The 16,390-nt window shown below is 37.2% G+C and overlaps 1 protein-coding gene across 6 annotated transcripts in view; it reads left to right on the top strand.

Annotated features, from left to right (window-relative positions):
* The window catches only part of USP25 (ubiquitin specific peptidase 25), a 151,530-nt gene extending 143,906 nt beyond the window's left edge, over positions 1-7,624 (top strand). For all 6 annotated transcript variants that reach the window (XM_088442757.1, XM_088442760.1, XM_088442756.1 and 3 more), the window contains one exon: positions 6,964-7,624. In XM_088442757.1, coding sequence (XP_088298883.1) covers positions 6,964-7,136 — 173 coding nt within the window. In that variant the 3' untranslated portion in view covers positions 7,137-7,624. The remainder of the gene's footprint in view (positions 1-6,963) is intronic.
* Positions 7,625-16,390: the final 8,766 nt, after the last annotated feature.

The raw sequence follows: 16,390 nt of genomic DNA on the forward strand, positions 1-16,390 counted from the left end.
AAATTGCCGTCTAAAGTGATTGAAAATAGTACTTGCGCCACAAGTACCTGCAATACTACTGATATTTTTATTAAGGGGTGGTATAATCTGTTTATCCGACTATTTAGTGCACATAAAACTTAAATTTTAGAAACTCTGGATAAAGGTATACTATAAGCTGGCATTGTATTTGTTGTCTTTACGCATAACATGTTTTTATATGTGTATGTTATAATTTATATTACTTAAGGAAGGCATTATCTGTTTTTGTATGTGTATGTAAGTAGGGATGGCTCTTACATCCCTACTATGGCTATAACATGGATGGGACTATCAGGGAAGGAGAGGGGAATATCACCGGAATCTCTGCCAGCGATGGCAAACCATCGACTATTGATGGTGGTTAATCATCGCTGGTCAATGGCCATCCCAACATAGAAGTACAAAAAAAAAATCTTAATGGAAAGGGGGTGCTATTAGGTACATATTTCTACATCGATGAGGGCACCTGCCTGAGCCCTTGCTGTTTGTGCTGTCTTTCTCCCATCCTACCCCCACTATCAACTCACCCAAAAAAAAAAGTTAAAAGCAATTTTAATTGAAAGAATCGTGATCTATCACCTGTCATGGACTTGATTATTATCTGAAGCTCTTGAAAAGATATGTTGATGAATTGGTCAAATTGACAGGGCAACGTAAACTTGACCGTTTTATTTTGTTTCATAAAATACAGGACTGCTCTAGATTTAAATTTATAAAACATTACTCGTTCTTCTCCTATAAACATTTTGTGTCTTAAAATTGTAGTTATAAAATTGAAAGTTACTTATAGATCTTTGCACTTATGTATTTGCAAATTACTATTGTATAGATTACATTTATGGTGTTTCAATAACACATATATAAAAAATATATATATATATTTATATATATATATATGTAGATAACGAAGCTGATATAAAGCGCACTGTGCTATGTAAGTACCAACATAGTGTAAACAATAAACTGTATGATAATAAATAATAATCGGTGTGTGTGTGTGTATATATATATATATATATATATATATATATATATACACGTGATGTGCAAATATCACAATATAAAGTATATAACGCGTTTCGTCCAATTACTGCACTTCTTTACCTTCCATGAACTTACCTTTAATATTCAGATAAGCCATTCCCCTTTTATTCCTCCTTTTAATTCCTTTTTTATGCTGTTTTTTAACATTTGCCAGTGGCATATTTATATTATTATATGGGTCTCTTGGCGTTCGGCATGATCGGGCAGTGTCACCTGCGTTTGCAGTCTGTATGAATGGAACAGCGTTCCTAGAGGTGATCGTCATCACTGTGCAACGTGATACATGCGGGCATTATGATTTACCTGAAACCTGTTGATACAGTAATTTTTTCCTAGAGATCGATTTTCAGTGATTATCCTGTTGCTAGGATTATTGAGTTCACGTGTCTCATGATGTTTATATGTGATGTAGTGTTACAGACACTTGTCTTGATAAAGATCTATTAACAGATCGAAACGTCGACACATATGGAGTGGTGTCTGACATTTAAATAGAATTTTCATCCATCATGTCTCAATAAAATGAAAAATTCTTTTAAGTGAGTGCCGTCATCCAACATTTATTGGAGGATACGATTTTTTCTATATTTATGGACTTTCCGTCTTGAAGTGCACCCTGGATAAAAGTTGTAATAAAGGTGTGAGTGCAGAGTTTTCCTGGATTATATATATATATATATATATATATATATATATACACAGATTATTTATTATCATCCAGTTCATTGTTTACACTATGTTGGTACTTACATAGCACAGTGCGCTTTATATCAGCTTCGTTATCTACACATTTTTCTTTTAACAAATCACCCTTGTTAATAATTAACTGATAAGCTGACACCCACACCAATGGGGAGTGCTTTGTTTTAATGTTCTAATATATTGATTACCTAAATTGCGGGTTAAACTCTAATTGTGATGGGATCTCGTTTCTCTCTTGCACTATAATCTATCTATCTATATATATATATAAATAATCAGAGTACTGATCTCAGCGCTCAACCCTATTCAAGGTGTAAGTTCAGTCTGTTTAAAGTAGGCACTTCCAATCTTCAACCACTATATATCCCAATTCCGGGGACGGCTGCTCGGAGTTTCCCAGATAAGGCTCTTATTGTACGGTCCTCAGAAATTATGGAAAAGATAGAAATGGAAACAAGCGCACAATAGTGTGAATCTTAAAACAAACGGTAGAACGCACCACATATGTAAGTTCTGCGTACCGTACTGCTCTATTTACAGAGCATATAGTAGATCAAATAAAGACTCTTATAGGAATATCCCTTCTGTATCTTCAAAAGTTCAATGTATGAGGTGTCACAGATCTCAGGCAACATGTGGAAAAACACAGAGTGCTCTCATGGTGTAGTATTACACACAATTTATTCCACATACATAACACACAAAAAGATGCACAATTACATTAAAAAAACTTGTGTTAGGCTTATCTGATAGTTGACCATGTAAGCAAGCAGGGGTCACACTTCCCTCAACGCGTTTCGTCTCACACGCTAAAATAGCTGGACTTCTTCAGGAGGTAGTGTGATGTAGAATGTACCCCTCTTTTATACCTCACTGCCTAATTACAATGGGCCCATACAAGGTTTGGACGGAAGTCCGGTAGGCGCCGCCATATTGTACCTCACCGCGCATGCGCGAGATTCGCTGCACACTCGTGGTGTTTGCAGACTGAGCGCCGGGTTCTCTTCTCTTAACGGGAGTCCGGGCACTCTCCAGTCTGCGCATGTTTTCATATATGCATCCTCTAGTGAGCGTGACTAATCCCGTCTCACTTTGTCAGGGGCCATTTTCTAGGAGTCCACCATATCGTAGTGGAGGACGCCATCTTATGGGAGTCTATTGGCTTATATTATACTAAGCCATATAAAACGGAGATATAGGAGAGCAGAAACATTCTAGATTTTGACAGATTATACACAGGACTTAACCTTGTGTACATATAAGTATTCACAATCTTATACTAACTTATATACAGTCAGGTGCATAAATATTGGGACATTGACAGAATTTTCATATTTTGGCCTCTATTCACCACCACAATGGCTTTGAAATGAAACAAACAAGATGTGCTTTAACTGCAGACTTTCAGATTTAATTTGAGGGTAATTACATCCAAATCAGGTGAACGGTGTAGGAATTACAACGGTTTCTATATGTGCCTCCCACTTTTTAAGGGGCCAAAAGTAATGGGACAAACTAAACAATCCTAAATCTAACTTTCACTTTTTAATACTTTATTGCAAATACTTTGCAGGCAATTACAGCCTGAAGTCTGGAACGCATAGACATCACCAGATGCTGGGTTTCATCTCTGGTGATGCTCTGCCAGGCCTCTACTGCAAATGTCTTCAGTTCCTGCTTGTTCTTGGGGCATTTTCCCTTCAGTGAAATGCATGCTCAAACGGATTCAGGTCAGGGGATTGACTTGGCCATTGCATAACATTCCACTTTTTAGCCTTAAAAAACTCTTTGGTTGCTTTTGCAGTATGCTTTGGGTCATTGTCCATCTGCACTGTGAAGTGCCGTCCAATGAGTTCTGAAGCATTTGACTGAATATGAGCATATAATATTGCCCGAAACACTTCAGAATTCATTCTGCTGCTTTTGTCAGCAGTCACATCATCAATAAATACAAGGGAAACAGTTCCTTTGGCAGCCATACATACCCACGCCATGACACTACCACCACCATGCTTCACTGATGAGGTGGTATGTTTTGGATCATGAGCAGTTCCTTTCCTTCTCCATACTCTTCTCTTTCCATCACTCTGGTACAAGTTGATCTTTGTCTCATCTGTCCATAGGATGTTGTTTCAGAACTGTAATGGCTTTTTTAGATGTTGTTTGGCAAACTCTAATCTGGTCTTCCTGTTTTTGAGGCTCACCAATGGTTTACATCTTGTGGTGAACCCTCTATATTCACTCTTGTGAAGTCTTCTCTTGATTGTTGACTTTGACACATATACACCTACCTCCTGGAGAGTGTTCTTGATTTGGCCAACTGTTGTGAAGGGGTTTTTCTTCACCAGGGAAATAATTCTTCTGTCATCCACCACAGTGGTCTTCCGGGTCTTTTGGTGTTGCTGAGCTCTCCGATGCATTCTTTCTTTTTAAGAATGTTCCAAACAGTTGATTTGGCCACACCTGATGTTTTTGCTATCTCTGATGGGTTTGTTTTGATTTTTCAGCCTAATGATGGCTTGCTTCACTGATAGTGACAGCTCTTTGGATCTCATATTGAGAGTCGACAGCAACTGATTCCAAAAGCAAATGTCAGACCTAGAATCAACTCCAGACCTTTTACATGCTTAATTGATAATGAAATAATGAGGGAATAGCCCACACCTGTCCATGAAATAGCTTTTGAGTTAATAGTCCCATTACTTTTTTTTCCCTTTAAAAAGTGGGAGGCACATATAGAAACCATTGTAATTCCTACACCGTTCACCTGATTTGGATGTAATTACCCTCAAATTAAATCTGAAAGTCTGCAGTTAAAGCACATCTTGTTTGTTTCATTTCAAAGCCATTGTGGTGGTGAATAGAGGTCAAAATATGAAAATTCTGTCAATGTCACTAATGTGGACAACCACTCAGTACCTAGACATTTCTCTAAATTTCATAATAGTGATCCTACAGTTAAAATACAAGGCCATTGAATTTGTGCAGACTAGTGACAGAGGAGGTGATAGAGAGAGAAAACTGTCACAGCGTGAGATATATTGGATTTATTCTTTGAATACTATGGTCCCATTTGGTCTCAATGAAAGTTATGAGTTTACTGCATTTTTATGATATTTTAGTAATTTTATGATATTTTTTACTAATTTAATCATCATTCATGTTTTTGGGACTATCTTCCTCCCTTAAATATCTTAATATTTTTATCCTTCTCTACTCCTTTTAATTAGCATTTCTTAATAAGTATTTTAACATTTTATAACAATTGTATTTATTAATATAATTGGATGTAGTCAATGGCTGCTATGGTTTATATAAATTAGTATGAGATTGTGAATACTTATATGTAAACAAGGTTAAGTCCTGTGTATAATCTGTCAAAATCTAGAATGTTTCCGCTCTCCTATATCTCCGTTTTATATGGCTTAGTATAATATAAGCCAATAGACTCCCATGAGATGGCGTACTCCGCTACGATATGGTGGACTCCTAGATAATGGCCCCTGACAAAGTGAGACGGGATTAGTCACTCTCACTAGAGGATGCATATATGAAATATGAGCAGACTGCAGAGTGCCCAGACTCCCGTTAAGAGAAGAGAACCCGGCGCTCAGTCTGCAAACACCACGAGCGTGCAGCGAATCTCGTGCATGCGCGGTGAGGTACAATATGGCGGTGCCCACCGGACTTCCGTCCAAACCTTGTATGGGTCCATTGTAATTAGGGAGTGAGGTATAAAAGAGGGATACATTCTACATTACACTACCTCCTGACGAAGTCCAGCTATTTTAGCGTGAAAGACGAAACGCGTTGAGGGAAGAGTGACCCCCTGCTTGCTTACATGGTCAATTATCAGATAGGCCTATCACAAGTTTTTTTTTTTTATGTAATTGTGCATCTTTTGTGTGTTATGTATGTGGAATAAATTGTGTGTAATACTACACCATGAGAGCACTCTGTGTTTTTCCACATGTTGCCTGAGATCTGTGACACCTCATACATTGAACTTTTGAAGATACAGAAGGGATATTCCTATAAGAGTCTTTATTTGATCTACTACATGCTCTGTAAATAGAGCAGCACGGTACGCAGAACTTATATATGTGGTGCGTCCTACCGTTTGTTTTAAGATTTACACTATTGTGCGCTTGTTTCCATTTCCATTTTCCATTTCTATTTATATATATAAAATATATCACGCAAAGAAATGCCCTTAACCTGCGCTCAGCTTTTGTTGGTATATAATAAATGGCTGCAAACCTTTATAAATATAAAAATACATTGTTTTCCTGTTGAGATCAGACAAACTAAAGAAAGGAGCTATTTGCTGGGTTGTTGCTTTTGCAGTTTTCTGGATAACCAAAGAAATCAAAGAAATTTTTTATATAGAGCCACTGTGAAAATTGCACCTAATAAGGAGTGATTGCCCACTTTCAAAATTGTGTTATACCCTGATGAAGTCCCGGTGGAGGACGAAACGCGTTGGGTGTGTGCTATCTACCCTATATAGGAGTGTTATACATATTGAGGTGTGATATTATTTTATATCAATACAGCTATGAATTGTATCTTGTTGTACTGTTGATTGAAAAAGATTTTATGTGTAATAAATATTTTTTATATTAATGGTGCAAGGGTTTAATTTTAGATATTTATCTCCTTAAGAAGATAAGGAGTTTTTCTTCATATTAAGAAAAATCCAATAGTATGGAAGAAAAGCCACACTAAAGCTTTTTAGTATCCATAAAGTGAACAAGTCGGCCGTAGGATCCATCTCTTCCAAGAATTTCTAATACTGCAAATTGGATTACGAGCTTATTATATATTGGACTTATTTAATACATTTAATTGAAGTGAACAGTTGGTTATTTGTTTTCTTTGGGGTGCATCTTCTATACTACTCTATAAAATAAAATATATATTATGTGTGTATATATATATATATATATATATATATATATATACATAATATAAATATATATATAAATTTTAAACGTTGCTTTATTAAATGTTCAGATTGCTGTAATGTTTTATAATCTATGCAGTAATGTTGTATATATTAATTGCAAATAGGACCACCATTCAATAATCTTGCAGATGAAGGAGTGAAACTATAACACAGCGAATCACTATGTTGCCAAGAATAACCTTGGAAATGTTTAATTTACCACCTAACAGTGTATTTTCATCTTTCAGCTTCTCTGCAAGAAAAGCTGACTGACTTCCTGCCAAAACTGCTCGATTGTTCAACAGAAATTAAAGGTTTCAACGAGCCTCCAAAGCTTCCCACTTTCTCCACGCACGAGTTGTGTGAGCGGTTTGCCCGAATTATGTTGTCGCTTAGTCGAACGCCAGCTGATGGGAGATAAACAATGCACCTTCTTACGCACATTGTATAGACATTTATTTTATTATTCTTTTTTTTTTAGTTTTTAACTAATGCCTTCCTGTGACAAGGTTTGCTTTGTTGCTGCTATAGTTTTTAAGATTTTTTTTTTTTTATGTTACAAACTGCTAAAGACAAAATGACTGTATAGACTTTTAGCCAGACTGCAAACACAACTGAGTTACGCATGGCCCTCGGCTTCCATTTTAAACAGAGCCGATGCAACCAAAATATCCAAAATATTTATGGCAAGACCGCTTTGTTTGCCACAGTTCTGTGACAGTATTACATTGCTTTTATCTACAAAACCTCATTTTATCCACCTTTTCTGTTATGTTTTGTTTATTTGTTTTTAAGTCTGGATTTATTATCTGTGACGGCAGCCATTTTAATTATCTGGTGCCATGTTAGTGAAAATGGTGCCTGGTAGCTTGTAAATGAAATTGCAGAATAAAGTTTTATTTATGGCTACTTCCTGTTTGCAAAAAAAAAAATTGTACATTTGTGTATGAATAGATGAATATTTTTTGATGAGTTGAACAGTTATTAATGACAGGTTTATACAGTAGGTTTAAACTCTTGATTCCTAATTCCGATTAGCCTAAAGGGGTTATGTTTGGAGTTCAAAGCCGTTATCATGTACTATCATTATTTTCTTTTTTTACTTTAGAAAATCAGCACATTATTTCTCAAATAAATTTGGTTCTTTTTATAAAAAAAATAAAATAAAGTTTCAGGCCTAAACTTAATGTTACAGTAGTACCAATTTAGCATATTGTATAAATCATGCTGTTAGGCTTGATGTTTCGTTATTTTATAGTAGGTTTATAATATTGTTAGTCTGTACCTCAAGCTGCATGTCTAGAAACAATGCTGTAAACGTAAGATCATTACAAATAGAAAATACTACTATTGCCGCAAAGGTTTGCAGTCATCATGACTGTTAACAAGACACAACATAAATTTACTATTTTAATACAATGTAAGGTTTCCAGCTTTAAATAACGACAGCTGGTTGACCACTACACAATCCAGGGTGCTTGACATCATGCATAGAATCCCAGTGTGTATTAAAACTAACAAGATGTGCGAAACGCGTTTTGTACTATAGATGCACTTCAAAAATTATAATGTGTAAATGTATTTAATCTATACTAATGGAAAGCATTAATTATAAACCGTATTAACCAATAGTAATTTTTTTTTTTTTTTTAAGTCCTGCTAATTGTTAGAAATATGGCAATGAATCATACTCCCGATCCACCACACGACATGCAGAAATATTTTTCCCCACAAAATCTTTATAAATACATAGGAACACTATTTGAAACCTTTAAAAGAAAGAAAATATCTATATAGCAAATGTAAGATGTATAATCTTACATTTGCTATATGAGGATTAAAAGTAATCCGTATCATCAGTAATGATCATCGTCATGTGATTGCAGATGATTATGTCCAGTCATGTTTCCCTGCTAAGTTAGTATACACATGGTCCTTTTCATGAAAATTTATTGCCACAGGATATTAAAAGCATCACAGAAGGTTTTTGTTAGGATTTACCCCTGTCATTTACTGTAAGAACAAACTGTTCTGACAAAATAGTATAAACCACATGGGAAAACAGAAACCACAAATTCTATGATACAGATTAGTTGGATGTGGGGAATCCTTGCAAGGAAATACTGTAGGAGCAGGAGAATAAACAAGTAATTGGGGCATTTGTAGCAACCAGATTAATCAGAGCCCAACCACATTGTAGGCTGTTAGTAACAATTGTTGCAGTAAGCAACTTGTACAAGTTGCTCATTTCACTTTATCCCTCTACTGCAGGGGTGGGGAACCTTTTTTCTGCCGAGGGCCATTTTGATATGTATTGCATTATTCACGGGCCCAGTGCAGCCTACGCCCCCTCCGAGTGACGTTACACAGGGCGGGGCCACAATCGCCGGTGATTACAACAATGCCCAGAGCATCCTGAGGATGCTCCGGGGAGCTTGTAAGGGCAGCGGTGTGACCGTCTGAAGCGTCCTAAGGATGCTCCAGGCGGCACTGCTGAATAGATTCTGGCTACAGTGTGCCATTCTAGGCACCCTGCTATCCAGATGAGGCTAACAGAAAAAAGCTCAGAGGGCCAGACCAAATGATTCCGAGGGCCTTATACGGCCCCCGAGCCTGAGGTTCCCGATCCCTGATCTACTGTATTATATGTGGGTTACAACATTTAAATATTTTTGTCACTGCTCTAGTTGGCATTTGGTCTTTACAAGAATTAAAACACATTGTATTCTCTTGTAATAGGCTCTGATTTGTTCATCCCACAGCGATTCTGGCTATATAGCCCCTAGACTTAAATCAGTTTTTAGGCAAAACCAGGTTGTTTTTTGCCTTTAAAACTAATTGCCTCTTTAAATCTAGGAGCTATGTGGCCCGAAATCACAGCAGAGCAGAACAATACTCATGTTAAATCGCATTTTAGCATGTTTTTACAGACTATATTTGTCAGGTATGTAGCCCACTATGAAGTAGAAATATGCACGAACTCTGTGTTTGTTTTTGGTAACACCACTCTCAAATGTTATGGTTTTGGAAAAACCTCCAAGTGTTTTGTTCGGATTTCTTTACAATTGATAAAAACTGTGGTTGTCCTTTCTGGAAAATGTAATGGACTCTGCTCTATCTCAATGAGCTTGGACTGGTTTCAGATAATTAATGCTTCAGTAAAAATCGGTGAGGGCTAGAGGTCCAGGCTTGGGTGCTACATAAATAAAGATAGAGCAGGTCAGCAGTAGCTTCCAGGGAATAAGAATATAACGCCAGTTGTCTGGATGCCTCTTGTCACAGTACCGACAGGGGTCTGATAAGTATACTTACTCTCCCCCTAACCCTCCCTTCTTGTAGCCTAACCCTAATGCTCCCCATTAGTGCCTAAACCTAAGATTCCCTCATGGCCGCCGGTCTCATAACAACATCCCGCTTCCAGTAACTTCCAGAAAAAGCAGCCTCAACCTACAAATACCATCCTTTTTTTTTTTTTTTTTTAAATTGTGTTTATTGTGGGAATTTTGAAATTAACACCCAGAAAAAAAATACACAGAATAAACATAAGATCAAACTGATGTGCAGAATTACAAGACACAATGTAAAGTTCAGGTATTTAGAAAGACAGGTAGAGCAAATGAACAAACAAAGAATAACAAAAGCATACTGTAGGTTAGCACCGTTTAGAATACAAAGGATAATCAATGGTTTGATGTGCAATATGATGAATAAGCATTTAATCAGAAATGACAGGATATGTAGGATAAATCAGATTAATATCACCTCAAACTGTCAAAACCAAAGAATAAAAGCCACCACTATACATAAAGCTTGCGGACACATAACCCCATATAACAGCACTATGGTGAAATGGGAACCTGAAGGCGCCATCCGGTCCACACCCTGCAAAATCAGGAGAAAAGTGGGAGCAAGTGTCAGCAGGAGAAAAGAAACTTAATCAATATAGAGGAAGTCGCTATATAAAAAATACAGTCAGTTCAAATAGGAGACATGCCCAGCACAAATTGGACCATTTCAATATTAACCTGTCACCAACAAACATTCTTAAAACAAATAGACACCTGAAAAATATATAAATAAACATATTACACACTATCTCCATAAAATAGGCAAACCACATTATAAAGGCCACCCCCCACCCTGTATTACCATACCCTCAACTTACAGCATACCTGGATCCCAAAGAAAACAAGCCCCTCCCCTAACTACACAATCTAACCCCCCCCCTCAACACAAATAAAGAGGGCAACTACACCCATGAATGCTAAAGCTGTGGAATCCCCAGCCCAGGAATAAAGGGGCCAACAGAGAAAGTACCAGAAGCAAAGATCAAGACATCTTGACCACTTATAAAACCCAGACAAACATTTAGCAAACCAAAAAAAAAAATATATGAAGATAATTTTAGTCATAACTAAAATCTTTTTACTGAGAAGATTCAATTTTACAGAAGATATATTGATGATATCATTATGGAATGGTGATGAGGACAATTTCAAGAATTTTATGGCTTTTATGCATGAATGGTTTTAATCTTAAATTCACATATAATTTTAATGAACACCATGTGGAATTTCTGGACTTGGTCCTTTCAAGCGAAAATGAGACAGTTGTCACAAAAATTTCATTAAAACTGTCGACACGAACAGTTGCCTTCATTACAAAAGTAGTCGTATGAAGTCATGGAAAAACAATATACCATACTCACAATTTTAGAGAATGAAAAGGAACTGTTCTAAAACAGAAACATACCAGGAACAAGTGGCAATTTATGCGGCTGTACAGAAAAGATTCTTACAGAAGCACTAACCAGACGTGATAATATAGATAGGAATACCCTAATAATCCAGGACCAGGGTGACCGACGTCGGGGTCGTAAAGACTTTGTCCCCTTCGTCACACAATACAACAGCGATGAAAGGAACATCAGAAGAGTTCTTAACAAACATTGGCATATCCTTAAAATGATCCTATTTTAAACGGGATACTTCCGGATAAATCTAATGTAGTCTTCAGCAAGTCTAAAAACCTGAAAGAACTATTGGTCTCTAGCAGACTGAAATAAAGGAGACCCGGAAAATACCACCCACATCAAATGTATAGGTTCTTTCAAATGTGGGCACTGTAATGTCTGCAAATTTGTACGACCCAATAGAAAGTCTTTCTTCAATCATAACAACACGAAAGAATATAAGTTGAAACAGTATACCAACTGTAACTCAATCTCAGTGATATACTGTACATGATTGAATATGGGTGCGGACTCAAATACTGTATATCAGTAAGACTAAGACTATTGAAACTCATGATACAAGAACATTTGAGGAATATTAAGAATAAGGTGGAGAGTCACTCTCATCAAGACATTTTTCCATACACCATAACTCATCTGTCGAAAGCTTCACATGTAAAGCCATAGAGAATGTACATTTGGGACCTAGAGGTGGAGATTTAATGAAACTACTGGCCCAAAGAGAAATGTTTTGGACCTATGATCTTAATACTTTATCAAGTAGTTTCTGCTGTTCTTTGATGCGACGGTATGATCCTACAGCACTGGGTTCCCCGTGGACAGACAATTAATTATGACTACTATGCAAACATCCTGAAAACCCATGTGCGTGGAGCCATGTTGAAGAAAAGACCACATTTGGACATAATGAGGGTGATGAAATAGCCCCTTTCCTTTAATCAGTTTTAGCAATTTAATTTTATATTTTTTTATCAATGCTGTTTCTAGATATGTTTTATATATTTTTCTAATGTTAGTTGTCCTTCATGAAATCTATGTGCATAATGTATCCCCCTTTTAGTTACATGAAATCTTAACATGGGGTCCCCCCCATTTAGCCTACCCAGTGTTTGTTCTCATAGTTTTCTTATATACCACCACCCCCCTCCATTTTTAATGCTCTATGGTTATATATTTGATTCACCTCTTAATTTGAAAGAAGCATATATATTTTGGATTAAACTACCTACATCGCTGCCCCGTGTAAAAATATGGTGGTTTTGTCCTATCCTGTACACCCACCAATAATATGGCCGCCATGTGTAAGGAGACACAATTTTTCGTGGTATGGACTGAATATAATGTCCCCTTCATATATAACTTTGTATATTTAGATACACTTATTGTTGTAAGAATTGCGTTTTGAGTGTGAAGACGCACTGCCCAACTGTGTGCGACTCATTTTATCAATTCTAAAACATGGCCGCCCCATTCTTTGTGGTTTACCCACCAATAAAATGTCCGTCGTGTATAAGGAGAAACCTTTTTTTTTTTTTTTTTTTTTTGATCTAAAACTGGAAGTAGTACACACTTCCGGTTCCAGTTTGCCGCATACCGTAAGTAGCGGCATTTTAGCGCTATTTTCAAAGGGGATCATTGGTATATAAGCTCTCTTCATGATAGGAGTCTCCTACACCCCTGAGGAAGCCTGAAAGAGGCAAAACGTGTAGGGACCTCTGACCCTCCTGCCCATTTGCTGCCACTGCTGCTATCCACCTGGTAGACCTCCATTGCTACTTATGATCTGCTAATCATACCCCTAAGGAGACCAGCCATCCCGATCTCTAAGATAAGCAACCCTTTTTTTCATTATAACTAGATATTTGTCTGAATAAAGATCAGCTGAAATATAGACTTGGATTATTTACAATTACTAAGGTTGAAGACACCTGGGATTGGTGTATTGGAGTCTAAGGGGACTGCTGATGTATGCGGAGGACGTATGATGATCCGGTGAGATATATTGGATACGCTAAGCTAACAAGCGTATAAAGGGTACGAGCAATTAATTATTTATTATTACTCAAAGTATTGTTCAAAATACCACACTATTATGCACTCGTCCTGTCCTGTTTTTATATTTTAGTAGCTGACCGTTCTACCAAGCGGTCTTACCATTGGACTGAGCCTCCACCTATTGAAAGGAGAACAGTGTGATAAGTCTCAATATTTCAGAATTTACGACAAAGTTGTAACCACCGTAACCTATACGGACCGCCAAAATTCAACCCCTCTTTCCATCTTTATATATATATATATATATATATATATATATATATAATTTTCATAAGGATTATGCACACACTTAATATGTCAGCACGGAGGTGCACTTCAAAATGTAAGTACCAATACCTAGTACTCCTTGAAATATCCAAAAAATGAAAGCACTACTCCTTAACTCCAATGTCTCTTGCAAAGTTCTTTTTTAATATTCACCACCCAGTGAGTAACACCATCACTGTATAAATTCCAATAATCCAGAGAGAGTAAACGCTGTCCAAATACACATCTTATTTTTCATGCTTATCATGCATCTTAATACTCATGTATGTTTGTCGACTTCGGTCCACTCAGGGCCGTTCAAGACCTCCAGCAACCCAACACCAACATCACAGCATGGTTCACAATCTGGCTCACCTATCCCTATACAGGATTGGATTTATAAATCTTACCTAAATGAGGTGATGTCCCACCTGTCCTCCATGTCTGGCGTGTGCTCCAATGCATTGCGCATGTGCACCCCAGCCTGCAGCCCCGTTACCTCTGTCCTCTCGTAAGGATATGCTAATACGGAGTTGTCTTCAACTCTAACCAATCATGCTCTTCCCCTGCTAATGCCGGAGGGCTATTGATGCTGGGATGTGTTCCACGCGGCGTCATGGCAACCATTAGGCTGCCATAAACATCCACGCTATGATTACAACACTCCCATTGGCTGCGCTGCTCTATAACACTATAATCCCTTCCATTATGGGATAGGGGAGCCAGACTATAAGACAAAAAAAAACCTTTTAGTTACAAAAATTGCCATCAATTACACAATACTAATTCAATCTACAATATCAAATACATGAATGCTACACCTATCCTTTGCATCTTAATATTATTAAAGTTAAAAACACATACCCATCTGCAACCTGAAGTACTAAACTCAATATCTTTAAATTAAACAACCTGTGTGTGTGTGGAATATCCTGATAATCCTTTAAAAAGATCTTATATGTGACATCATCCCGATTCCAAACAATATTAGAACTGTATAGTACCAATAGAAGGAAATTTTCAATCATATAACTTAGAACAATTAGTCTCCAACCAGATGGTACTCATTGCAAAAAATGGCGATGCATAGACAATACTAAATAGGTCTCAAGCTACTTAATCATGTAAAACATGCTTGACCATCCCAAAAAGATGTTTTCTGAATACATTCACTTCCCCCACCAATATCAATCAATACCCATACCAGCCAGAACATAACCCTTTGAACAAAGAAATGCCTAATCATAAAAAACATTGGTAGTTAATGTTCTCATTCAATCCCCTCGGGGCAATCGTGTTTAAATTAAAGATCCATCTTGCCTCTTTGCAGTAGCATCCTCTCAAGGTCACCACCCCTATCTGGCACATGATCAATCAACATGCTTTTTAGCATAGACGTCTGATCAAGCGAGATATAAACCACGGGAGAAAACCCAAAGTGGAAGAATGATAGTCACCACCTAGTATAACACCAGAGCCACAGGCTTTGCCAAGGCGGTGAAGAAATATTGGCCAATCGTTGCCACTGATGCGGCAATCCAAACTTGAAGCAACTCTTAATGAATCCAACAAAAAACTTCAATAAGAGGATGGAGAATACATGGTTGCAAAGGAAGAAACTGGGATGTTTCCGTTGTATAGGTTGTACAACCTGCAGTGGTATGATCCCCGGTAGAGAATTTGCTCACTTCCATACTGGGGATTGCAATTAAACACTGGTTATCACGTATGTCCATGCTCGTTATTTACATCCTGATGTGCCCATGCGGCCTTTACTACATCGGTAAGACTGTGAGAAGTTTTCGCGAATGTATGGCCAATCATCGTATGTCCATACCACAAGCCATCAGAGATGGGAGAAGTGACAAACCAGTGGCTCGCCACTTTATGTTGATGGGACATCAGACGTCTATGCTAAAAAGCATGTTGATTGATCATGTGCCAGTGCCAGATAGGGGTGGTGACCGCGAGAGGATGCTACTGCAAAGAGAGGCAAGATGGATCTTTAATTTAAACACGATTGCCCCGAGGGGATTGAATGAGAACATTAACTACCAATGTTTTTTATGATTGGGCATTTCTTTGTTCAAAGGGTTATGTTCTGGTTGGTATGGGTATTGATTTCTATCTATATTGGTGGGGGAAGTGAATGTATTCAGAAAACATCTTTTTGGGATGGTCAAGCATGTTTTACATGATTAAGTAGCTTGAGACCTATTTAGTATTGTCTATGCATCGCCATTTTTTGCAATGAGTACCATCTGGTAGGTGACTAATTGTTCTAAGTTATATGATTGAAAATTTCCTTCTATTGGTACTATACAGTTATAATATTGTTTGGAATCGGGGTGATGTCACATATAAGATCTTTTTAAAGGATTATTATCAGGATATTCCACACACACAGGATGTTTAATTTAAAGATATTGAGTTTAGTACTTCAGGTTGCAGATGGGAATGTGTTTTTAACTTTAATTTTAATAATATTAAGATGCAAAGGATAGGTGTAGCATTCATGCATTTGATATTGTAGATTGAATTAGTATTATGTAATTGATGGCAGTTCTTGTAAATACATTTTTTTTTGTCTTATAGTCTGGCTCCCCTATCCCATAGTGGAA

The sequence above is a fragment of the Taudactylus pleione genome, unplaced genomic scaffold, assembly GCF_031769625.1.
Source record: "Taudactylus pleione unplaced genomic scaffold, aTauple2 ptg000316l, whole genome shotgun sequence".
NCBI classification, from domain to species: domain Eukaryota; kingdom Metazoa; phylum Chordata; class Amphibia; order Anura; family Myobatrachidae; genus Taudactylus; species Taudactylus pleione.